At 37.7% G+C, this 25,608-nt stretch overlaps 1 protein-coding gene and 1 pseudogene across 2 annotated transcripts; one reads left to right on the top strand and one right to left on the bottom strand.

Annotated features, from left to right (window-relative positions):
• Nucleotides 1–10,805: 10,805 nt before the first annotated feature.
• Nucleotides 10,806–11,255, bottom strand: LOC709495 (ATP synthase F(0) complex subunit f, mitochondrial pseudogene; annotated as a pseudogene). Its single transcript, XR_001443458.3, has one exon. The product of XR_001443458.3 is annotated as an ATP synthase F(0) complex subunit f, mitochondrial pseudogene (transcript).
• Nucleotides 11,256–20,069: 8,814 nt separating this feature from the next.
• On the top strand, nucleotides 20,070–22,404 carry LOC709412 (heat shock cognate 71 kDa protein-like). The gene is given in 5 exon segments (XM_015133087.3): nucleotides 20,070–20,401; nucleotides 20,404–20,639; nucleotides 20,932–21,224; nucleotides 21,226–21,569; nucleotides 21,572–22,404. Coding segments are annotated over 5 exon segments (1,935 nt in total). The 5' UTR covers nucleotides 20,070–20,112; the 3' UTR covers nucleotides 22,345–22,404.
• The last annotated feature ends 3,204 nt before the right edge of the window (nucleotides 22,405–25,608 follow it).

The raw sequence follows: 25,608 nt of genomic DNA, 5'->3' as shown, positions 1-25,608 counted from the left end.
TCAACACCATACTAAATGGAGAAAAGCTGGAAACATTCCCTTTGAGATATGGAACAGAACAAACATGCCCAGTTTCATCACTCCTACTCAACGTATTATTGGAAGTCCTTGCCAGAGCAATCAGGCAAGAGAAAAAAAATAAAATAAATTCAAATAGGAAGAGAGGAAGTTGAATTATCTCTCTTTGCAGACAATATACTTCTATACCCAGAAAACATCATAGACCCCACCACAAGGCTTTTAGGATGTATAAACAACTTCAGTAAAGTTTTAAGATACAAAATCAATGTACACAAATTAGCAGCATGTATATACGCCAATAACATCCAAAGTTAGAGCCAAATCAAGAATGCAATATCATTTATAATAGACACAAAGAAAATGAAGTACCTAGGAATACAGCTTCCCAAAGAGATGGGAGCTGCAAAACACTGCTGAAAGAAATCAGAGAGAACACAGACAAATGGAGAAACATTTCATGCTCATGAATAGGAAGAACTAATATTATTAAAATGGCCATACTGTCCAAAGCAATTTATAGACTCATGTTATTCCTACGAAATTATCATTGTCATTTTTGAGAGAACTAGAAAAAACTATTCTAAAATTCATTTGAAACCAAAAAGGAGCCCACATCACCAAAGCAATGGAAAAGACACATAGACCGATGGAACAAGGTAGAGAACCCAGAAAAAAGTCACACACCTACAATTACTTGGTTTTCAAAAACAAAATCTTTCAAAACAACAAATACACCCTTTAACTCAGGCAAAACCCATTGGGGAGTGTATAGTTAAATTATATTTACAGTTTTGAAATGATATGTGAGCATATCAATAGAAGTAAAGACAGAGTAGAAGGGATTTAGGGATAAGCTGCATATAACTACAGAAAAGACAGGGAAATAATGAGGAAATCAGAAAAAATAAGCTCCAAAACGTTGCCAAAGGAAAATGGAAGGATAATAACTATTGTATATAGTATGTTTCTGTTTATGTACAAATATATGTATCTAGGTACCTATCATCTGTCCATCTATTATCTATCTATCCATGAATGCCAATAAAATATCTCTGAAAAAATATAAAAGAATAGATCTTTATTTACCTTTTGAATTTTAATGTGTCACCTCATTAAAATTAGGAAGAAGGTCAATAAAATTCAGTCAAAACTTTTTCTATAATTTTTTTTCTAGATTGAGCAAATAAATGCAATACGAATGATTTCTCTTTCAATGACATTAAAGATAATTGCTTGATGATAGTTATGCATCCAATTCTGCCAAGAATATGTTCCTCATATTTCACATGCTTTATTCCTAGAATTTCGTATGGGAATAGGAAAACAGCAAGTGCAGATGTTGAATCGGAGATAGGGAGACCCAGAGTCACTTTGAGACATGTGAAGCCATGGGTGAGCCTGCAGGCCTCTAGATCTTAGGGTTGACTTATCAAGCAGAGGAAGTGTGATTGTGTGATTTCGTCCTAGTCACATGTCCTCTCCAACAACTTCAGTTTCTCCATCCGATAATGAAGATTATACCCCGCCCTCCACCCACACACATAGTCAAATCAATGTCGAGCTTGTACGGAATCTGAGCAGTATCCCAGTGAGTTATAGCAGTCAGAGGCCCTGAGGAGAGAAGAGCAGGAAAGAGCTGAACGTGAAAGCTCAGGAATCCATTAGGCAGGGCAAATTTAAGCATAATAAATCAGAGAGTTGGGCTGGTTGTGGTGGCTCATGCCTGTAATCCCAGCACTTTGGGAGGCCGAGGCAGGCGGATCACGAGGTCAGGAGATTGAGACCATCCTGGCCAACATGGTGAAACATCCATGGACCAGAAAGATTCACAGCCAAATTCTACCAAATGTATAAAGAATTTTTTTTTTTCTTTACTGAAGAAAACTTTTCTTTACCGTCTCTACTGAAATACCAAAAATTAGCCGGGCGTGGTGGTGGCGCCGGTAGTCCCAGCTACTCAGGAGGCTGAGGCAGGAGAATGGCGGGAACCCGGGAGGCGGAGCTTGCAGCGAGCCGAGATCGCGCCACTGCACTCCAGTCTGGGCGACAGAGCAAGACTCCGTCTAAAAAAAAAAGAAAAGAAAAGAAAAGAAAAGAAATTAGAGCGTTAGAGAAACAATCTGAAATTCTTGATTAACTGGCAGAGAATAATTAGGTACAAAAGTCAAATTCCTAAGGAATGGTTTTTTAATGACCAACAATTCATTTACCCATCTTATGAGCAAAGAGTTGGGTGCCAAAGAATCTTTGTCTTGGCTATTTCAAAGTTAAAACATTATATATACACATAATTTTTCTATCAAGTAGCTGATAAAATATAACTATATATAATTTTAATTAACTTACAATTATATATAATTTTAATTAACATATAATTATATGTATATTATAATTAACATATAATTATGCATATACTTATATATATATTCATGTATTATGTTTTTAAAGCCTCTTTAATAGCTCAGCATTCCATAGCTTTTCACAGTTGACCCTCAAAAGAGATTCCCCATTTTAACCACAGGTTCTCTAAACTGATATCATTCTTTAGTACTTTAAAGAAAATCACCTGGTGCGGTGGCTCAAGCCTGTAATCCCAGCACTTTGGGAGGCTGAGATGGGTGGATCACGAGGTCAGGAGATTGAGACCATCCTGGCTAACACGGTGGAACCCCGTCTCTATTAAAAAATACAAAAAACTAGCCGGGCGTGGTGGCAGCACCTGTGGTCTCAGCTACTCTGGAGGCTGAGGCAGGAGAATGGCGTAAACCCGGGAGGCGGAGCTTGCAGTGAACTGAGATCCGGCCACTGCACTCCAGCCTGGGCGACAGAGCGAGACTCCGTGTCACAAAAAAAAAAAAAAAAAAAGAAAATCACTACGTATTTCTTATATCACATGACTTTTCCTTCAATGCATGTATTTTTTATCACCTTTTATTTTTATTTTTGATATAATATGTTCTTCTACATTAAATTAGTCATGGGGAGTGTGTTTGAAAGCTATGATTTCTGCTTTCTATACTACATAAATAAATGTAAAATATAGCAATCTAAAATGTGACATGTTACGAAAGTTGTATTTATTAGTCAACTGAGAAATATTTTATAAACATGTGCATGCAGGAGCCCAGTATTTTGTGTACTAAGAAGCAAATGCTAATTACTGAAAGGCAGACAACTGTGAAAATATTTTTCTCTTATGATTGAGTTCTCTTCACATCACTGATTTATTTGTAGCATAAAGATAAAGAATAATTTAAAATCCATATCAAATGAGAATCAACTGGATCTAGTTAAGTTGAAAAACAAAAAGTATTTAATAAATAAATTGTTTCAAGGGCACACAAAAAAAACAGGATAAAATTTTCGTGAGGTTGACGTCTTTTATTCATTTGATAAATTGAGTACTAACCTTCTTTGTATATGTACCACGTTCTTAGAAAACAATGGTTTCATTTCAAAGTGTGGGCTTTTTTTCATTTAAACTTGAATGTGGAAAACTTTTTCGGGCCTTATTTTCACAAAGATACTTCAGCAGAGTTAAATATATGAAAAATATCCAACGAATTCCTATTTTACTCAGATTTTTTTTAAATGTGTAGCTTCTACATGAGGCCAATATGTCAATATTGTGATATGATTGGAGATCCACAATTTTGAGTCAAACTCCCCAACAGCTTCAATTTCTCTAAGAGTGGAGATGACAATATCATAGGTAGATTGATGATTGATTGATAGATAGATAGATAGATAGATAGATAGATAGATAAGATATACACATACATTAAAATCAATGTCAAGTACATAAGCAACTATAAAGAGAGGCTATATCAATAACAATCAAAAACTTGACAAATATTTATTAAATACCAGTTATGTGTTGGGCATATTATTATAATAGTCACTATTATTTTGGCATAAATTAACATTTTACACAAAATATATGTCACTTTTTAAAGGTATTATCAGTGAGAATTTCCTTTTGGAAAGTTAAGGAATTTATTTCTATGAGAACTCTTAAGAATATCCATTGTGTTTTAGCAAATAAATTGTTCTTAGGCATCCAAATTCAAAGTAAAATGTGAAAGTTTTGATAATTCATTGAATTATAATCAACAAATTATGTCCAGAAGTCATAAGGGAAGGGAAGAGCAAATTGGAAGCAGTAAGTATGGTAGTTGTTGAAGAAATAAGTAAATGCACGTAGGACTGAAATGTTAAGCATTGATTACTGGAAACAACATGGAAATTAATTAATTCATTTAGAATGTTGTTAAAATAATTCTTACTACAGAGGAACAGTGGGTAACTTTTAGTATTTTTTTATTATATTTTAAGTTGTGGGAAACACGTACAGAACGTGCATGTTTGTTACATAGGTATGCACATGCCATGGTGGTTTGCTGCACCCAGCAACCTGTCATCTACTTTAGGTATTCTCCAAATGCTATCTCTCCCCTAGCCCCCCACACCCAACAGCCCCCAGTGTGTGATGTTCCCCTCCCTGTGTCCGTGTATTCTCATTGTTCAACTCCCACTTATGAGTGAGAACATGCGGTGTTTGATTTTCTGTTTCTGTGTTAGTTTGCTGAGAATGATGGTTTCCAGCTTCATCCATGTCCCTACAAAGGACATGAACTCATCCTTTTCTGTGACTCCATAGTATTCCATGGCGTATATGTTCCCATATCATTAATGGGCATTTGGGTTGGTTCCAAGTCTTTGCTATTGTGAATAGTGCTGCAATAAACATATGTGTGCATGTGTCTTTATAGCAGAATGATTTATAATCCTTTGTGTATATACCCAGTAATGGGATTGCTGGGTCAAATGGTATTTCTTGTTGTAGATCCTTGAGGAATCACCACACTGTCTTCCACAATGATTGAACTAATTTCAACCATTAAGTGTTGCTATTTCTCCACGTCCTCTCTAGCATCTGTTGTTTCCTGACATTTTAAATAATCACCATTCTAACTGGTGTGAGATGGTATCTCATTGTGGTTTTGATTTGCATTTCTCTAATGACCAGTGACTATGAGCTTCTTTTCGTATGCTTATTGGCCTCATAAATGTCTTCTTTTGAGAAGTGTATGTTCATGTCCTTCTCCCCCTTTTTGATGGGGTTGTTTGTTTTTTTTCTTGTAAATTTGTTGAAGTTCCTTGTAGATTCTGGATATTAGTCCTTTGTCAGATGGATAGATTGCAAAATCTTTCTCCATTCCGTAGGTTGCCTATTCACTCTGATGATAGTTTCTTTTGCTGTGCAGAAGCTCTTTAGTTTAGAGTTGCTGGCAAGATGGCCAAACATGAATAGCTCTGGTCTGCAGCTCCCAGTGAGATAAATGCAGAAGACAGGTGATTTCTCTATTTCCAACTGTGGTACCCCGCTCATCTCTTTGGGACCAGTTAGACAGTGGGTGCAGCCCATAGAGGGCAAGCCAAAGCAGGGTGGGGCATCACCTCACCCTCTGGGAAGCACAGGGGTTTGGGGAACTCCCTCCCTTAGCCAAAGGAAGCCATGAGGGACTGTGCCATGAGGAGCAGTGCACTCCAGCCCAGATAGTATGTTCTTCCCACAGTCTTCACAACCCACAGACCAGGAGATTCCCTTGGGTGCCTACACCACCAGGGCCATGGGTTTCAAGCACAAACTGGGTGGTCATTTGGACAGACACCAAGCTAGGTGCAGGAGTTTTTGTTGTTGTTGTTGTTTTCAGTTTTTTTTTTTTTTTTTTTTTTTTTTTTTGCCAAGTGGCACCTGGAATGATAACAAGATAGAACCATTCACTTCCCTGGGCTGAAGCTTCACCAGGGAGCCAACTGGTCTAGCTCAGCAGATCCTACTTCCACACAGCCCAGCAAGCTAAGAGCCACTGGCTTGAAATTCTCACTGCCAGTACAGCAGTCAGAAGTTGACCTGGAATACTCGAGATTGGTAGGAAGAGGGGTGTCCACCATTACTGAGGCTTGAATAGGCAGTTTTTCTCTCACAGTGTAAGCAAAACCAACAGAAAGTTCAAACTGGGCAGAGCTCACCACAGCTCGGCACAACCACTGTAACCAGCCTGCCTCTCTAGATTTCTCCTCTCTGAGCAGGGCATCTCTGAAAGAAAGGCAGCAGCCCCAGTCAGGGGCTTATAGATAAAACTCCCATCTCAATGGGACAGAGCACCTGGGGGAAGGGACAACTGTGGGAGCAGCTTCAGCAGACTTAAACATTTCTGCCTGCCAGTTCTGAGGAGCAGCGGATCTCTCAGCATAGTACTCAAGGTCTGCTAAGGGACAGACGGCCTCCTCAAGTAGGTCCCTGTCTCCTGACCGGGAGACACCTCCCAGAAGTGGTTGACAGACACCTCATACAGGAGAGCTCCAGCTGGCATCTGGTAGGTGCCCCTCTGGGACGAAGTTTCCAGAGGAAGGAACAGGCAGCAATCTTTGCTGTTCTGCAACCTCTGCTGGTGATACCCATGCAAACAGGGTCTAGAGTGGACCTCCAGCAAATTCCAGCAGACCTGCAGCAGAGGGTCATGACTGTTAGAAGGATAACTAACAAACAGAAAGGAATAGCACTGATGTCAACAAAAAGGATGTCCACACGGAAATCTCATTTGAACGTGACCAACATCAAAGACCGAAGGTAGATAAATCCACAATGATGAGGAAAAACCAGCACAAAAAGGCCGAAAATTCAAAAAACCAGAACACCTCATCTCCTCCAAAGGATCACAACTCCTCACCAGCAAGGGAACAAAACTGGACAGAGAATGAATTTGATGAATTAACATGAGTAGGTTTCAGAAGGTGGGTAATAATAAACTCCTCTGAGCTAAACGAGCGTGTTCTAACCCAATGCAAGGAAGCTAGGAACCTTGAAAAAAGGTAAGAGTAATTGCTAACTAGAAAAACCCATTTAGAGAAGAACATAAATGACATGATGGAGCTGAAAAACACCACATGAGAACTTCGTGAAGCATGCACAAATATCAATAACCAAATCGATCAAGCCAAAGAAAGGAAATCACAGAGTGAAGATCAACTTAATGAAATAAAGCGTGAAGACAATGATAGAGAAAAAAGAATGAAAAGGAATGAACAAACCTCCAAGAAATATGGACCTACATGAAAAGACCAACCCTAAGTTTGATTGGTGTACCTGAAAGTGATGGGGAGAATGGAACCAAGTAGGAAAACTCTCTTAGGATATTACCTAGGAGAACTTCCTCAACCTAACAAGACAGGCCAACATTCAAATTCAGGAAGTACGGAGAACACCACAAAGATACTCCTTGAGAAGAGCAACCCCAAGACACATAATCATCAGATTCACCAAGGTTGAAATGAAGGAAAAAATGTTAAGGGCAGCCAGAAAGTTCGGGTTATCCGCAAATGGAAGTCCATCAGAATAACACCGGATCTCTCTGCAGAAACCCTACAGCCAGAAGGGACTGGGGGTCAATATTCAACATTTTTAAAGAACATGATTTTCAACCCAGAATTTCATATCCAGCCAAACTAAGCTTCATAAGTGAAGGAGAAATAAAATCCTTTATGGACAAGCAAATGCTGAGCAATTTTGTTTCCACCAGGCCTACCTTATAAGAGCTCCTGAAGGAAGCACTAAATATGGAAAGGAAAACCTCATAACAGCTACTGCAAAACCATACCAAATTGTAAAGACCATCGACACTATGAAGAAACTGCATCAACTAATGACTAGAATAACCAGCTAGCATCATAATGACAGGATCAAATTCACACATAACAATATTAACCTTAAATGTAAATGGGCTATATGCCCCAATTAAAAGACGAAGACTAGCAAATTGGACAAAGAGTCAAGACCCATTGGTGTGCTGTATTCAGGAGACCCATCTCACATGCAAAGACAAACGTAGGCTCAAAATAAAGGGATGGAGGAATATTTACCTAGCAAATGAAAAGAAAAAAAAAGTAGGGGCTGCAATCTTAGTCTCTGATAAAACAGACTTGAAACCAACGAAGATCAAAAGAAACAAAGAAGGGCATTACATAATGGTAAAGTGATCAATGCAACAAGAAGAACTAACTATCCTAAATATAAAGGCACCCAATACAGGAGCACCAAGGTTCATAAAACGAGTTCTTAGAGTCCCACAAAGAGATTTAGACTCCCACACAATGATGGTGGGAGATTTTAACACCCCACTGTCAATATTAGACAGATCAACAAAACATAAAATTAACAAGGATATTCAGGAGTTAAACTCAACTTTGGACCAAGTGGACTCAATAGACATCTGCAGAACTCTCCACCCCAAAACAATGGCATATACATTCTTCTCAGCACTATATCGCACTTATTCTGAAATTGACCACAAAATTAAAAGTGAAACATGCCTCAGCAAATGCAAAACAATGGAAATCATAACAAACAGTCTCTCAGACCACAGTGCAATCAAATTAGAACTCAGGATAAAGAAACTGAGTTCTACATGGAAACTGAACAACCTGCTCCTCAATGACTATGGAATAAATAACAAAATTAAGGCAGAAATAAAGAAGGTCTTTGAAACCAATGAAAACAAAGACACAATGTACCAAAATCTCTGGGACACAACTAAAGGAGTGTTTAGAGGGAAATTTATAGCACTAAATGCCCACAGGAGAAAGCAGGAAAGATCTAAAATTGACACCTTAACACCACAATTAAAATAACTAGAGGAGCAAGAGCAAACGAATTCAAAATGTAGCAGAAGACAAGAAATAACTAAGATCAGAGCAGAACTGAAGAAGATAGAGACACGAAAAACACTTCAAAAAATCAACGAATCCAGGAGCTGGTTTTTTGAAAAGATTAACAAAATAGATAGGACACTAGCCAGACTAATAAAGAAGAAAAGAGAGAACAATCAAATAGATACAATTAAAAAATGATAAAGGGGATATCACCACTGATCCCACAGAAATACAAACTACCATCAGAGTATACTATAAACACCTCAACGCAAATAAACAAACTAGAAAATCTAGAAGAAATAGATAAATTTCTGGACACATATGCCCTCCCAAAACTAAACCATGAAGAAGTCAAATCCCTGAATATTCCAATAACAAGTTCTGAAATCAAGGCAGCAATTAATAGCCTACTAACCAAAAAAATCCCAGGACCAGACGGATTCAGAGCCAAATTCTACCAGAAGTATAAAGAGGTGCTGGTACCATTCTGTCTGAAACTATTCCAGACAATAGAAAAAGAGAGACTCCTCCCTAATCATTTCACAAAGCTAGCATCATCCGGATACCAAAACCTGGCAGAGACACAAGAAAAACAGAAAATTTCAGGCCAATATCCCTGATGAACATCGATACGAAAATCCTCAATAAAATACTGGCAAACCAAATCCAGCAGTGCATCAAAAAGCTAATCCACCACGTTCAAGTTGGCTTAATCACTGAGATGCAAGGCTAGTTCAACATATGTAAATCAATAAATGTAATTCGTCACATAAACAGAACCAATGACAAAAATATCACATGATTATCTCAATAGAGGCAGAAAAGGCCCTCGATAAAATTTAACATCTCTTCATGCTAAAAACTCTATAAACTAGGTATTGATAGAACATATCTCAAAATAATAAGAGCTATTTATGACAAACTCATAGCCAATATCATACAGAATGGGCAAAAGTTGGAAGCATTCCCTTTGAAAACCAGCACAAGACAAGGATGCCCTCCCTCACCACTCCTATTCAATTTCAGTGTTTTTGAAGGCGTTTCACACAATAGCAGTGTTAATATATGTGTAAAATTAACAATAATAAGTTAGTAAGCTACTAACCACATGCACAGAATTTTGGCATACAAGGTTGGGAATTACCATTGCTACATAAAGCTACATAAAGTATAGCTTAGAGTATAATGTAAATTACAAACAACTTTCTTGTAGTATAAGTTAAGCTTAATGGTAGAACAAATTTTAAATAGTCACTATCTTTAAGAACTTTAATAAAACAATAAATAATACATAAAATACATTAAAATTTACATGTTATATATTTTGAACTAGTTTATCTAGTGAAAATATATAAACAAATTACTGGTATACTGTGATGTGTGCATGTTTGTGTGTGTGTGTAAGCCTTCTTGTATATCCATCATATGTTAACAAATATTTTGTCTAATCTACATATTTTGACAAGATAGCATAACACAATAATATGATATTTTATCTATATAAAGTTTCCAAAATACAGATAAAAACTACTATCTTGATGTAAATTTGAGTAGAAATTCCTTCAGATTGAGCTCTTGGAAAGCTTCCTTCTGTGGTTACAATCAATCAATGAAGAACATTCTCCAGTTGGAGTGCACATAACTGAGATCTCTGCATATGTAATGAAATAACAACCAAATGTACATTTGTGATTCTCTACACAAGTGTATATTCATCACCATAAGTTTTACACTTTAATACTCATTGTGTGATTTTCAAGACTGACTTCTGAGAAGAAGATAAAAAAAGAAATTGCTCTAATAGAACATTTATTCTGGAACAAGTTAAGGGTTATTGGTTTTTTGCTTCTTTTTCATTCATATTCACTCTTTTTCATTCATGAATATTCATTCATATTCATATTCTTTACTGAGTCACCTCTACTTTTCCCAAGCCTCTTGTTTTTCTGTAAGGTCTTCTTTATGGCAAGTAGTCTAGCCATAGAAGGCTAGTCAAATGTCTAGCGTGGCATTTGCAATGTTACAGGTTTCCTTTCACCTCTGAAGAATCTAATGAAAGGGAAAGGCATTCTTTTTTTTTTTTTTTTTTTAACCAGTCATCTTTTATTTGGAGGTTAATTCCCATTAGGACATGAAAGGATTCAGCAACGATCGAGATTGTGTTCCTCACGGAGGGGCTCAGGCCAAGGTCATGGGGTCAGGGGGTGGTGCATAGTGTGTCCTCTTCAGTGGTATTTGCGGAGCCACTCGTACTTGAGATGCTTGTAGGAAATGCTGTAGTTGAAGAGCACATAGCATGCCAGCACCATGGTAATCCCCGAGATGCTCCCCTTCTTCACGTTAATGTACTTGTTGTAGTACCGGTAGTAACCTCTTTGAAATGCTCCGAGAATGCCACTAGGGCTGAAGTCCCGCATCAAGATCCAGTTTGGCAGCTCCCCCAGTTTGACCTCCAGAAGTTTCTTGTCCTTCACTGGTACCACTGACGCCATCTTGGAGTCCTGGTGTCCGCTGTGCCTCGGGAAAGGCATTCTTTAGTACAAACATTTCTAATCTATTTAATTATAATAATAAAGTGAATCTTAGTGGAATAAGTGAGAGACAGGACTAGCTGGATTTCCTAGGCTAAGAATTCCTAAGCCTAGCTGGGGAAGGTGACCGCACCTACCTTTAAACATGGGGCTTGTAACTCAGCTCACACCTGAGGAATCAGGTAGTAAAGACGGCTAACTAAAATACAAATTAGGCTAAAAGCGGGAGGTAAAGAAATAGTCAAATCATCTATCATCTGAGAGCACAGGGGGAGCGACAATGATCTGGATATAAACCCAGGCATTGGAGCAGGAAGTGGCAACCCCCTTTGGCTCCCTTCCCATTGTATGGGAGCTCTGTTTTCACTCTATTAAATCTTGCAACTGCACACTCTTCTGGTCCATGTTTGTTCCGACTCAAGCTGAGCTTTCACTCACCATCTGCCACTGCTGATGACTGTCATCATAGACCCGCCTCTGACATCCATCCCTCCAGATCCGACAGGGTGTCCGCTGTGCTCCTGATGCAGCCAGGCGCCCACTGCCACTCCCAACCGGGCTAAAGGCTCACCATTGTTCCTGCATAGCTGAGTGCCCAGGTTCGTCTTAATCAAGCTGAACACTGGTTGCTGGGTTCCAAGGTTCTCTTCCATGACCCATGGCTTCTAATAGAGCTATAACACTCACCGCATGTCCCAACATTCCATTCCTTGGAATCTGTGAGGCCAAGAACCCCAGGTCAGAGAACAAAAGACTTGCCACCATCTTGGGAGCAGCCTGCCCCATTTTCCAAAGGTCCCACCCCATCTTGGGAGCTCTAAGAACAAAGACCGTCCAGTAACATAAGCACTTCTAATTCACCCATAACTTTTATTATAAAATACTTAATAACATAATAACTTTGTGTTGTCTTAAAAAGTGCAGTGCTATGCAATTTGGAAATAAACTTTAGTTTCTCAGTTTACTTAACAGTTCACTTTTTTTTTTTACTTAAAATATCCTCTAAAATCTCTATGATTCAGAGATGCTGAGTATTATATTTCAGCTGGAAAGAATTTAAAACTATTTATGAAAATCTCTTTAAATAAATTTAGTAAGTTCAATTGCCAAAATGAAAAAGGTTGCAAAATTAACAGCTTACATGCTTATTCTATGAAAAATTTTAGCTTTGTCTTCAAGGGCTATGTTTTAAACATCATTTTGTGGATACTCAGCAATTCATTTTGATTTAGTCATTTATTGGTGATTACCTCTTGATTCATCAAAGTAGAAATCCTGGTTGGTTCTGGAGTGCTTCATTTATGCAAAATTTGGTTAAGTCAAAAAGGACCATTCTTGCAGCATGGTTACCATCAACCTTGTTAGCCTCATATGTTTAGGGAAATTGTCTGTTTCATGGCTAAAATTTTTGCAAATGATTATGTCCATGTGAAGTTATATGAAATATACAGTGGTGTGTGTGTGGAATACAGGGAGACTTATCTGGATCATGGGGACCAACATATGAATATTAGCTATTTTAATGAGCCTCCACAGATTTAACAGGTGTATGTTAACCAGTTGTACTTGCATTATTATTACATATAATATTATACACAATATATAGATATATACAATGTGATATACATATAACTGAATAAAACAAATTAATTATAAATGGAGAGAGAGAGAGAATATATTCAAAATAGAATGAAAAGTAGGTGTAGAAGGAATCATCGAAATAGGAAATCTCCATTTGGCAATCATGTTAGTAATAATTTACTCAAACATCTATGGTTGTTATCACTAGTATACAAAAGTTGGATGAACATTGAAATATTTGCATAGTTTTAAAATACTTCCCTCCAGAATTCTCATCAATTATAAAGAGGAAAAGTGTAACATCACAGCAGAGATAGCTAGCACACTAGTATAACTGAGTGATTAAAGTCAATATTCCCAGGAATGTGATAGATTGACAGGCAATGATAAAAACACAGAATTACTTCTGTGATATTCCTGCCAAAAATGCATAACATGAATTTCATCGTGAAAAAACATCAGATAAACCCAAATTGAGGAATATTTTACAAAATAACTGGCCTATTAGTCTTCAAAAATATAAGGTCATAAGAATCAAAGAAACATTGAGGAATTATTTCAGAATAAGCAAAGCTAAAGAGATACGATGATCAATGTAAGGAATGATCCAGGATTAGATTTATTTTAGGATATTATTGGGACATTTGCCAAATTTGAATGGGATGTCTTGGCAAGGAGTTTTGTGGGACTACTTTGTACTGTACTTGTCATTTCTCGTAAAGTTTGAAATTACATCAACACACACACACAAATGAACTGATACTGCTACTAATACCTCAAGTGACTCCTAGCCTATTGGAGGATGTACTAATAAAATAAAATTGTCATAAAAATTCGGGACTGAGGGTTATTTATTGTTCAATCCTTTGTTAGGCATATTTCTTTTCTTACATAAAGTGTTCCAATTTCTTGACTGAAACACAGATATACTAATTGGGGAGAATTAGAAGCATTCTGTGATTAACCACAATGCTGACAATCCAAAGGAAAATGTATTAAATTCATTTCTACCAGACTTTTTAATGAATTACTCATCTGTCTCATAATGCTATCCAATTGTATGTCTATTGCACATGAAATATATTTGATTATCTTTTATTTAAAATTATTAGATTCCACCATATTTAGCCATATAACTATCATGACATTTTCTAGCATTTTACTGTTTCACATTTGAAGCAGTCTGAGTAAGATAATATGATTCATAGTATCATTGCTCTGATTATGATGTTGAGGCGAGAGGTTTTCTAACACAAACTTAAAATAACCTCTTGTCACAAATATTACCTTAAATGGGAAAAATGTAATTACTTTTGCACTAACCTAATATAAATGACCTTACATCACATGTCCGGCAGTTTATTACTTATCAACTTTAAAATAATTTTGAAATTATAAATGATTGCCATATTGCTTTTTTTTATAGACTGTCTCAGGTATAGAGAGATATATAACAATTTGAAAAGACCCAATGAAATTTAAGTGTGTTTATTGTACAATAAGCTTCATCCCATGAAATTTTACTCAGATCACAATGAAATGTATTTTATTCACCATTTCAGGAAAAGAAATCACCAGTAAACCTTCTGAATGTTATGTTTATTCAAGTTCATTATGGCTGAAAAGAAAAGAGGTTTCCTTTGTAGTTGTATTTTTTCAATTTCAGTACAACAAAATGAGATTATATTCGTTTTATGAAAACACCTGAGTTCAGGTATACAAATCTTCTTTTCAAGATTAAGTGTAAGTGAAAAGTTATTTAAAGAATATTATTATCTTGTGCACTCTACCAGGAATGATGAAGAAAGGGATATGTAGAAACGTATTTTTAGAATCAGTGCTGCCCAATTCTTGTTAAAGCCTAAGATTTACATTTGGAGAAAGAAATCTCATAATCACAAATTCTAGCCATCCCTTGTATTAGTTTTTATAAATTATAGTAAACAGATGTGAGGTGTTTATTTAGAGAATGTTTCAGGTATTGATAATGACAAATTTGGTGTACTTTTCTAAAAATTCAAATATAGTTGTAATAATGGACTTTTATGATAGATGCAATGCTATAATTTGATTGGACTGTTTCATTTTTCCCCTGGCACATAAAAGACTCCATTTCTTTAGTTTCCTATCAGCTGGCTGGGGCCAGGTGGCAAGTAGAATATGGGCAGAAGTTATATAGTGCATTTCCAGTTCTGGCACTATGGAGGATATACTAATACACATTCTTCTTATACTTATTTTTTAGTAGCAGGAGGCAAACGACTCAGTGGAAGATGGCAAGAGTCAAAGTGGTCCCAGAACCAATACATGAAATTATCTCCTTCCCTAGTTCACCCCTTGAAGGATAAATGAGAATGTCCTGGATGTCCTGGATGGATGGAGATGTCCTGTAGAACGTCTGACCAAGAACATCCACATTGGACTTTGCATGAGTAAGAAATAAACTTTAATGATATTAATCCATTGTGATTTGGGATTGTTATAGCAACTCCGGTCTGGCCAAGGCAGCTTTCTAGTTTAATCATGAGGTTACCTGGAAACAAACGGGATATGTTTGTTCAAAAGTACGTCATAGTGTATAAATTTCTCATTAATTGTCAAGCATAGAGTAACTACATTTTCCCTCCCAATTTCCAGGTTATTTTGTAAGGATGATATGCATTAAAAACAAAAGATTCTGATGTTGATTTATTTCTAAAAGGAACTTGAATCAACATAGATGTGGCCAAGGTTTCTAACCGTCTATATCTATAGTAGCATGCCACCAATGCTGACTGATAGTCATAAAGATGGCTCTAAAACCGTATCGGATGTTTAACCCTAGGGACAAGACATTATCTGAGATCCAAATTATGAAAATATTAGGTCTAATGTGCCAATATTATCTTTAGATATTAATACCCACATAAATTATATAAAGTTTAATCTGTAGAGGTTGACGATTGGCAAGTTCCTCACACACTGCCCTTCAGAGAGCAATTTAAGCTCTCTTACCACACTAACAGAATGCACAACTAATATTTACACAGTGCTGGGCACTACAGAGAACCTTTTCCATAGATTATCCAGTTTACTCCTCACAACCAACCTAGAAACTGAGAATTCCGATCAGTTCTATTTTACAGGTTAAGAAACACAGCCAAGTGGTAGTTATTCTGAGACAGTCTTGTAAGGAACAGCTTTATTTTATTCATCAATGTAGCTTCAATTCTTATTCCAGTGTCTGTTAAATGGTAGACACCAGAAAGGAATTTTCCAAAGAGCTAAATAAGCAAAGAACTAAATAAACAAGGATATCTTTCATGTCCTCTGATCCTACACCCATTCTATGTGCCCATAACTCCCCTGGTATTTCAGTTGTATATCTTTTGTGGGGCTCTTACTGTACTTTTTTCTTGTATCTCCAATAAATGTAGACTATATGCCCTATAATAACTCAATGAATAACTTAACTTCTCCTCCTAAATTGAGGAAACTGGAACTCAAATGCACTCTTGGAACTTGTTTTAATTTTGTACTGGAGCAACCACAAACTGACTGATAAAGTATCCCTGTGCTTAGCAAACCCCACTACTCAATTTCAGCCTTATGAATATTTTCTAATAGTAAGAAATGAAAGTAAGAAAAATTAAAAACATATCTCAATTTCCAACTCCAAAAATTAATGCTCACTCCTATCAGATCTCAAAATGATGCCTCAGCCTGGCTAGGAAAAATGGCAATTTCAGTAGAATCTTCAATATTAAAAGAACATTGTATTGTCTGAGTTAATCAATAATGTTCTAAGGAGAAACCTTCTCAGTTATTCAACTGTTATCTAAGCAGAATTCCTCATTCCATTAAGAATGGAATTTGAGGTTTATAAGTAAAGGTCATAATTTAAATGCAGCTTTTTAATACATTTAACATTTAGCGACTTCCTATACTAAGATATAGGGAAACAACAGTAAAATGCATTACTTTTCCAGCTTTACTGATTTAGGGAAAAAGAAGAGAAGTGATGCATCTTCAGGAATTGGGGGCCTGAAAATAATTGGCATTGATAGTAAATCTAGTAGCCATATATTGATAGACTGACATATAGGGAATTGTTTCTTTCAGATCAAAACTTCAATTTCTTTTGACACATCAAAGTTATTAATTTATGTTCAATTTAGTTTTAAGTCTAGCTTTAGTTTTGTATTGGGGTCTTTTTAAAATTTACACTTTATGAAAGGTCTGTAGCTCTATTCTCATCCAGTTAATTCAACAGGAGCTACTTACAATGTCTTATTTTCCGTGCATTAAAGATGGATGGCGATCTACACCCTATCTAAATGTTAAACTGCACCAGAAGGTGATGTGTACAATTCAAATTAAAAGAGACCCCATTGTCAGTTTGTTTCTATGTGACTGGAGGATAAAGTAGAAATAACTTAAAATTCATTTGTATTTTGAGAATTTTACAAGAGTGGCTAATTTAACTCTCAAGATAACGTCATATAAAATACATACTGGTTCTCTCTCTCTTTCTTGCCATATCCCTTGCCCCATTTTAGTTTAAGTTTAGGAAAGTGAAACTTTAAAACTTTAATTATGTCGATAATTACTCAGAGCTTTGTCTGCCTGATTCCAAAGTCACTAGTTTATTTTTCTTTATTTAAGAAAATAAGGAGTTTCATAAATCAGATCCCTGCACTGGGAGCTCCTTCTTATAGACTGAATTGAGGAAAATAGCACAACCTGCTTTGAGAGAATAACTCCTCTTTAATATAACTGATTAATTCTTCTCTTTTGAAGACCAAAAAAGGGATTAAATCAAGATTCAACAGAGAATTCTGATAACAATTTGCATCTTTTACCTGCCCAATCATTGATAGTATGCTTTTATCTGGTATTATGGATATAAAATATATCATTAAATTGTACTTATATAAAACACGAATTGTGACCTAAACTTCAACTAAACTTTGTCTCCCATCATCTCTTTAAACAGTATTTGGTGAGTATAATCTGACTTGCTCCTTTATGGAAGCTCCTATAGATGGGTTGGCCTTTCTGCTCTCTTATAGGAAATAAACAAATGTATGATTCTCATTGTCTCAAGAAGTCTGACTTCAGGACATTAAATGTTCAGTCCAAGATGTGAATCAATACTGTGAATCTTATTTAATGTAAAATCTTCCTCCCTTTTAAGATAAGAACTTGATTGAATTTGAAACTCTACTCCATAAGACAAGAAGATTTAAAGGTCAGACTGTTGGGTTCAGTGACTTGCATTTATTTTCCTTTTTGTTCACTCCGTCCCCCAAATTAGCTAGCTAGTATATCTGTGCACCAGTGTTGGTTAAGTGGAAAGTGGGACCAGCCACAGGAAAGGGAACAGGGAACCTTTTATTTGATTGGGTCCCATTATGACTTGGATGCACTCTCACAGAATCTGGCAAACGTTTCTTTTGAAATCTCATTCTTAGTCTCCTCTCTCCTGCAGTTATCTCATTTTGAATGGAAACATCTCTGCATCTTTAATGAAAGTGGTTACGTACAACACTCCTTAGCCCTAGGCACCTGGTAGCCCCCTGCAGCCTCTTTTTGTTGAGATTTCCCACCTATCTAGGTAGCCTTATTGGACAGGACAGGAGATAACTGCTCCCCAGATTACTCCCTCCTACATGGCATGTATCTGAGTCATGAAGAAAACATACCTTTTGTCTCACCACTCTGGAGTATCAGGGCAGTCCAGGGTGTTAAGACTCTCTTGGCCCAGCCGTACTAGAAGTCCACAGACCAGAATGATCCCAAATGCAGATGGAGCTGCTGAAACTCTAGAGAATCCCGCTGCCCTTTAACTGAAGGGAGGAGTATCACTCCCTTCTCCTTCCTGGGAGATGGGATGGAAATATCAGTGTGTTCCTTTCTGCAAAATAGCCTCCCACAATCATTCAGCTTTTCTGATGTTTTAAATGTTAGTTGAAAAAGAAAGCAATGCTTAAGAGTCATGAGATAAGTTTGGATGTGTTTTTGTTGTTGTTGTTGTTTTTAGCTATGCATGTTGATTTGTCTATTTTGGACTCTTATAGAGGATATTGGCACCTCAATTGAAACAGACCACGAGAGTTAAATTTAAGCATTCTATTACAGGTATTTGATAATTTTACCATTTGTCAAGATATCATAGCTAGCCATAAAAAACATGGAAAAAGCAGGGAGTAAACGTATCTGAAGCCTGTTTCATGCTAATGTGAAGGATAAGAAGATATTAGATCTCAAACCTACATGTAAATATTAAAACAGGCACTATATAGGCCAGGCAAACAAATAACACTCTGGGTGTATTTAATAGGAAGAAATACAATACAGACAATTAGAAGCTTGCATGGTAGTCTGGAAGAGCTGGGGAATCCAAGTCCCAAGAAACACCTGGCATACTATCTCAGCTGCCGGTAGAGCCAAAATGAACAATTTGCTCATCTGGAAACATAGAGCAAAATCTCACATCTAATATCTATAGCTCTCCTAGTACTTGCCTACCTGGAGAATGCACTAAAGAATAATGGCTTTCTTCTTATTTTTTTTTTTTTTAATTTTTGTGACAGAGTCTTGTCCTGTCTCCCAGGCTGGAGTGCAAAGACGTGATCTCGGCTCACTGCAACCTCCGCCTCCTGGGTTCAAGAGATTTTCCTGCCTCAACCTCCCAAGTAGGTGGGATTACAGGCACCCACCATCATGCCCAGCTAATTTTTGTATTTTCAGTAGAGACGAGGTTTCACCATGTTGACCAGGCTGGTTTCCAACTCCCAGTGTCCCCGATCAACCCTCCTCGGCCTCCCAAAGTGTTAGGATTAAAGGTGTAATCCTAACAGGTGAGCCATTGCACCAGCAGGAATGATGGCTCTCAATGCCTCTCATCAGCAAAGCCTAATTTACAGCACAACTAAAAGGGATTACCCTGTGTTCCCCAGGGAAGAGTGTAGGAGGGCGTGAAAATAGTGCTGAGTGAACAACAGACATTCCCACACAGAGATGAACATAACTTAAGTTGCTAAAACCTAGCAAAGATAAAGTGGAAAAAATTCTTAAAACTAAGTTTGGCAGCAGGAGTGAAAAATTATAAATCATCTCAGCAACATGTGACCTCATAAACACATGAATTAACAAATACTCTGTAAAAATACTGCCATACTTTGATATGAAAGAACACCGAACATTCATTAAATTTGCCTGCAGCTCTGGGGGCTCCTGTGGCTTTCTTCTTTATCGGAGCCAGGCCTACACACCAGCAACCATGTCCAAGGGACCTGCAGTTGGTATTGATCTTGGCACCACCTACTCTTGTATGCGTGTTTTCCAGCACGGAAAAGTAGAGATAATTGCCAATGATCAGGGAAACCGAACCACTCCAAGCTATGTTGCCTTTACGGACACTGAACAGTTGATCAATAATGCTGCAAAGAATCAAGTTGCAATGAACCCCACTAACACAGTTTTTGATGCCAAACATCTGATTGGATGCAGATTTGATGATACTGTTGTCCAGTCTGATATGAAGCATTGGCCCTTCATGGTGGTGAATGATGCGGCAGGCCCAAGGTCCAAGTAGAATACAAGGGAGAGACCAAAAGCTTCTATCCAGAGGAGGTATCCTCTGTGGTTCTGGCAAAAATGAAGGAAATTGCAGAAGCCTACCTTGGGAAGACTGTTACCAATGCTCTGGTCACAGTGCGAGCTTACTTTAATGTGTCTCAGCGTCAGACTACCAAACATGCTGTAACTATTGTTGGTCTCAATGTACTTAGAATTATTAATGAGCCTGTAATCCCAGCACTTTGGGAGGCCGAGGTGGGCGGATCACGAGGTCAGGAGATCGAGACCATCCTGGCTAACACGGTGAAACCCCGTCTCTACTAAAAAATACAAAAAATTAGCCGGGCGTGGTGGCGGCGCCTGTAGTCCCAGCTACTGGGAGGCTGAGGCAGGAGAATGGCGTGAACCCGGGAGGCGGAGCTTGCAGTGAGCCGAGATCGCGCCACCGCACTCCAGCCTGGGAGACAAAGTGAGACTCCTCCTCAATTAAAAAAAAAAAAAAAAAAGAATTATTAATGAGCCAACGGCTGCTGCTATTGCTTATGGCTTAAACAAAAAGGTTGGAGCAGAAAGAAACATGCTGATCTTTGACCTGGTAGGTGGCATTTTCGGAGTGTCAGTCCTCACTATTGAGTATGGAATCTTTGAGATCAAGTCCACAGCCAGAGACACACACTTGGGTGGAGAAGATTTTGACAACCGAATGGTCAACCATTTTATTGCTGAATTCAAGTGCAAGCATAAGAAGGACATCAGTGAGAACAAGAGAGCTGTAAGACGCCTCTGTACTGCTTGTGAATGTGCTAAGCATACTCTCTTCCAGCACCCAGGCCAGTGTTGAGATCGATTGTCTCTATGAAGGAATCGACTTCTATACCTCCATTACCCATGCCCAATTTGAAGAATTGAATGCTGACCTCTTCCACGGAACCCTGGACCCAGTAGAGAAAGCCCTTCGAGATGCCAAACTAGACAAGTCACAGATTCATGATATTGTCCTGGTTGGTGGTTCTACTCTTATCCCCAAGATTCAGAAGCTTCTCCAAGACTTCTCCAATGGAAAAGAACTGAATAAGAGCATCAACCCTGATGAAGCTGTTGCATCTGGTATAGCTGTCCAGGCAGCCATTGTGTCTGGAGACAAGTCTGAAAATGTTCAAGTTTGCTGCTCTTTGATGTCACTCCTCTTTCCCTTGGTATTGAAACTGCTGGTGGTATCATGACCGTTCTCATCAAGCGTAATACCACCATTCCTACCAAGCAGACACAGACCTTCACTACCTATTCTGACAACCAGCCTGGTGTGCTTATTCAGGTTTATGAAGGTGAGTGTGCCATGACCAAGGATAACAACTTGCTTGGCAAGTTTGAACTCATGGGCATACCTCCTGCACCCCGAGGTGTTCCTCAGATTGAAGTCATTTTTTACATTGATGCCAATGGTATCCTCAATGTCTCTGCTGTGGACAAGAATACAGGAAAAGAGAATAAGCTTACTGTTACTAATGACAAGGGTCGTTTGAGCAAGGAAGATATTGAACGTATGTTCCAGGAAGCTGAGAAGTACAAAGCTGAAGATGAGAAGCAAAGGGACAAGGTGTCATCCAAGAATTCACTTGAGTCCTATGCATTCAACATGAAAGCAACTGTCGAAGATGAGAAACTTCAAGGCAAGATTAACGATGAGGACAAACAGAAGATTTTGGACAACTGTAATGAAATTATCAGCTGACTCGATAAGAATCACACTGCCGAGAAGGAAGCATTTGAACATCAGCAGAAAGAGCTGGAGAAAGTTTGCAACCCCATCATCACCAAGCTGTACCAGAGTGCAGGAGGCATGCCAGGAGGAATACCTGGGGGATTCCCTGGTAGTGGAGCTCCTCCCTCTGGTGGTGCTTCCTCAGGGCCCACCATTGAAGAGGTTGATTAAGCCAACCCAAGTATAGATGTAGCATTGTTCCACAAATTTAAAACATTTGAAAGAGCTAAATTTGCAGCAAATTCTGTGGCAGTTTTATAAAGTTAAGCTGCTATAGTAAGTCACTGGACATTCTCAATACTTGAATATGGAACATGCACAGGGGAAGGAAATAACATTGCACTTTATAAACACTGTATTGTAAGTGGAATTAAATAAAACTATTTAAAATAGGCACCAAAAAAAGAAAGAACATAGAATTGAGTTAGTTCTAAGAACGTCCATGTACGTGTGGATACATAGATACAATTATCTAAAGGATAATTGCTGTAGATGTCAATCTAGATAATTGTAGTGGATGTCAATCTATCGTCTTCAAAAACATATGAACTGAATTAACCAATTATCCTGGTACTTTTCAATTTTCCAGTAAAAGTGACCTTCCTTTAGAGAAAGCACATAATCAGATTTATGTTTTATGAATCTGAGATATGATGAAGAGCAGTGCATTGTAACAGGCTTAAACTCATCTTCTTTTAATCTTTTTTGTTGAAAATATTTAATTTGTTGTTACTTATTCTGCTCAATATGTTGACTTAAATCTTTTTCTTTGTTTTTATTTATTTATTTTTTTATTATTATTATATTTTAAGTTCTAGGGTACATGTGCATAACGTGCAGGTTTGTTACATATGTGTACTTGTGCCATTTTGGTGTGCTGCACCCATCAACTCATCAGCACACATCAACTCGTCCTTTATATCAGGTATAACTCCCAATGCAATCCCTCCCCACTTCCCCCTCCCCATAATAGACCCCAGTGTGAGATGTTCCCCTTCCCGAGTCCAAGTGATCTCATTGTTCAGTTCCCACCTATGAGTGAGAACATGCAGTGCTTGGTTTTGTTTTTATACTTTAAGTTCTGGGATACATTGTCTCAGCCCAAAATCTCAGCAAAGTCTCAGGATACAAAATCTATGTGCAAAAATCACAAGGATTCCTGTGCACCAATAATAGACAAACAGATAGCAAAATCATGAGCAAACTCCCATTCATGATTGCTACAAAGATAATAAAATACCTAGGAATACAACTTACAAGGGATGTGAAGGACCTCTTCAAGGAGAACTATAAACCACAGCTCAAAGAAATAAGAGAGTACACAAACAAAATGAAAAACATTCCATGCTCATGGATAGGAAGAGTCAATATCGTGTAAATGGCCATACTCCCCAAAGTAATTTACAGATTCAATGTGATTCCCATCAAGCTACTATTGACTTTCTTCACAGAATTAGAAAAAAACTACTTTAACTTTCATATGGAAGCAAAAAAGAGCTCATATAGCCAAGACAATCCTAAGCAAAAAGAACAAAGCTAGAGGCATCACACTACCTAACTTCAAACTATATGACAAGGCTACAGTAAGCAAAACAGCATGGTACTGGTGCCAAAACAGAGATACAGACCAATGGAACAGAACAGAGGCCTTAGAAATAACACCACACATCTACAACCACCTGATCTTTGCCAAACCTGATGAAAACAAGCAATGGGGAAAGGATTCCCTATTTAATAAGTGGTGTTGGGAAAACTGGCTAGCCATATGCAGAAAACTGAAACTGGACCCCTTTCTTACACCTTTTACAAAAATTAACTCAAGATAGATTAAAGATTTAAAAGTAAGACCTAAAACAGTAACAACCCTAGAAGAAAACCTAGGCAATACCATTCAGGATATAGGTATGAGCAAAGACTTCATGACTAAAACACCAAAAGCAATTGCAACAGAAACCAAAATTGACAAAAGGGACCTAATTAAACTAAAGAGCTTCTGCACGGCAAAATAAACTATCATCAGAGCGAACAGGCAACCTACAGAATGGGAGAAAATATGTGCAATCCACCCATCTGGCAAAGGGCTAATATGCAGAATCTACAGGGAACTTAAATTTACATGAAAAAAAGCAAACAGCCCCATCAAAAAGTGGGTGAAGGATATGAACAGACACTTTCAAAAGAAGAAATTTATGGGGCCAACAAACAAATGGAAAAATTTCATCATCACTGGTCATTAGAAAAATGCAAATCAAAACCAAAATGAGATACCATCTCATGTCCATTAGAATGGTGATCACTAAAAAGTCAGGAAACAGTATTTTATTGATGATTTTTGTGTGAATGTTCATCAGGGATATTGGTCTAAAATTCTCTTTTTTTGTTGTGTCTCTGCAAGGCTTTGGTATCAGAATGATGTTGACCTCATAAAATGAGTTAGGGAGGATTCCCTCTTTTTCTATTGATTGGAATAACTTCAGAAGGAACGGTACCAGCTCCTCCTTATACCTCTGGTAGAATTTGGCAGTGAGTCCCTCTGGTACTGGACTTTTTTGGTTGATAGGCTATTAATTATTGCCTCAATTTCAGAGTCTGTCATTGGTCTATTCAGGGATTCAACTTCTTCCTGGTTTAGTCTTGGGAGAGTGTATGTGTCCAGGAATTTCTCCATTTCTTCTAGTTATTTCTAGTTTATTTCTAGTTTATTTTCTAGTTTATTTACTAGAAGTGTTAATAGTATTCTATAAAATACTGGCAAACCAAATCCAGCAGCACATCAAAAAGCTTATCCACCATGATCAAGTGGGCTTCATCCCTGGGATGCAAGGCTAGTTCAACATACGCAAAATCAATAAACGTAATCCAGCATATAAACAGAACCAAAGACAAAAACCACATGATTATCTCAATAGATGCAGAAAAGGCCTTTGACAAAATTCAACAGTCCTTCATGCTAAAAACTCTCAATAAATTTAGTATTGATGGAACATATCTCAAAATAATAAGAGCTAATTATGACAAACCCACAGACAATATCATACTGAATGGACAAAAACTGGATGCATTCCCCTTGAAAACTGGCACAAGATGGATGCCCTCTCTCACCACTCCTATTCAACATAGTGTTGGAAGTTCTGGCCAGGGCAATCAGGCAAGAGAAAGAAATAAAGTGTATTCAATTAGGAAAAGAGGAAGTCAAATTGTCTCTGTTTGCAGAAGACATGATTGCATATTTAGAAAACCCCATCGTCTCAGCCCAAAATCTCCTTAAGCTGATAAGCAACTTCAGCAAAGTCTCAGTACACAAAATCAATGTGCAAAATTCACTAGCATTCTTATACACCAATAACAGACAAACAGAGAGCCAAATCAGGAGTGAACTCCCATTCACAATTGCTTCAAAGAGAATAAAATACCTAGGAATCCAACTTTCAAGGG

This window comes from Macaca mulatta, chromosome 3 (assembly GCF_049350105.2).
Source record: "Macaca mulatta isolate MMU2019108-1 chromosome 3, T2T-MMU8v2.0, whole genome shotgun sequence".
Lineage (NCBI taxonomy): Eukaryota > Metazoa > Chordata > Mammalia > Primates > Cercopithecidae > Macaca > Macaca mulatta.
This window is presented reverse-complemented; position numbering and strand designations above follow the sequence as displayed.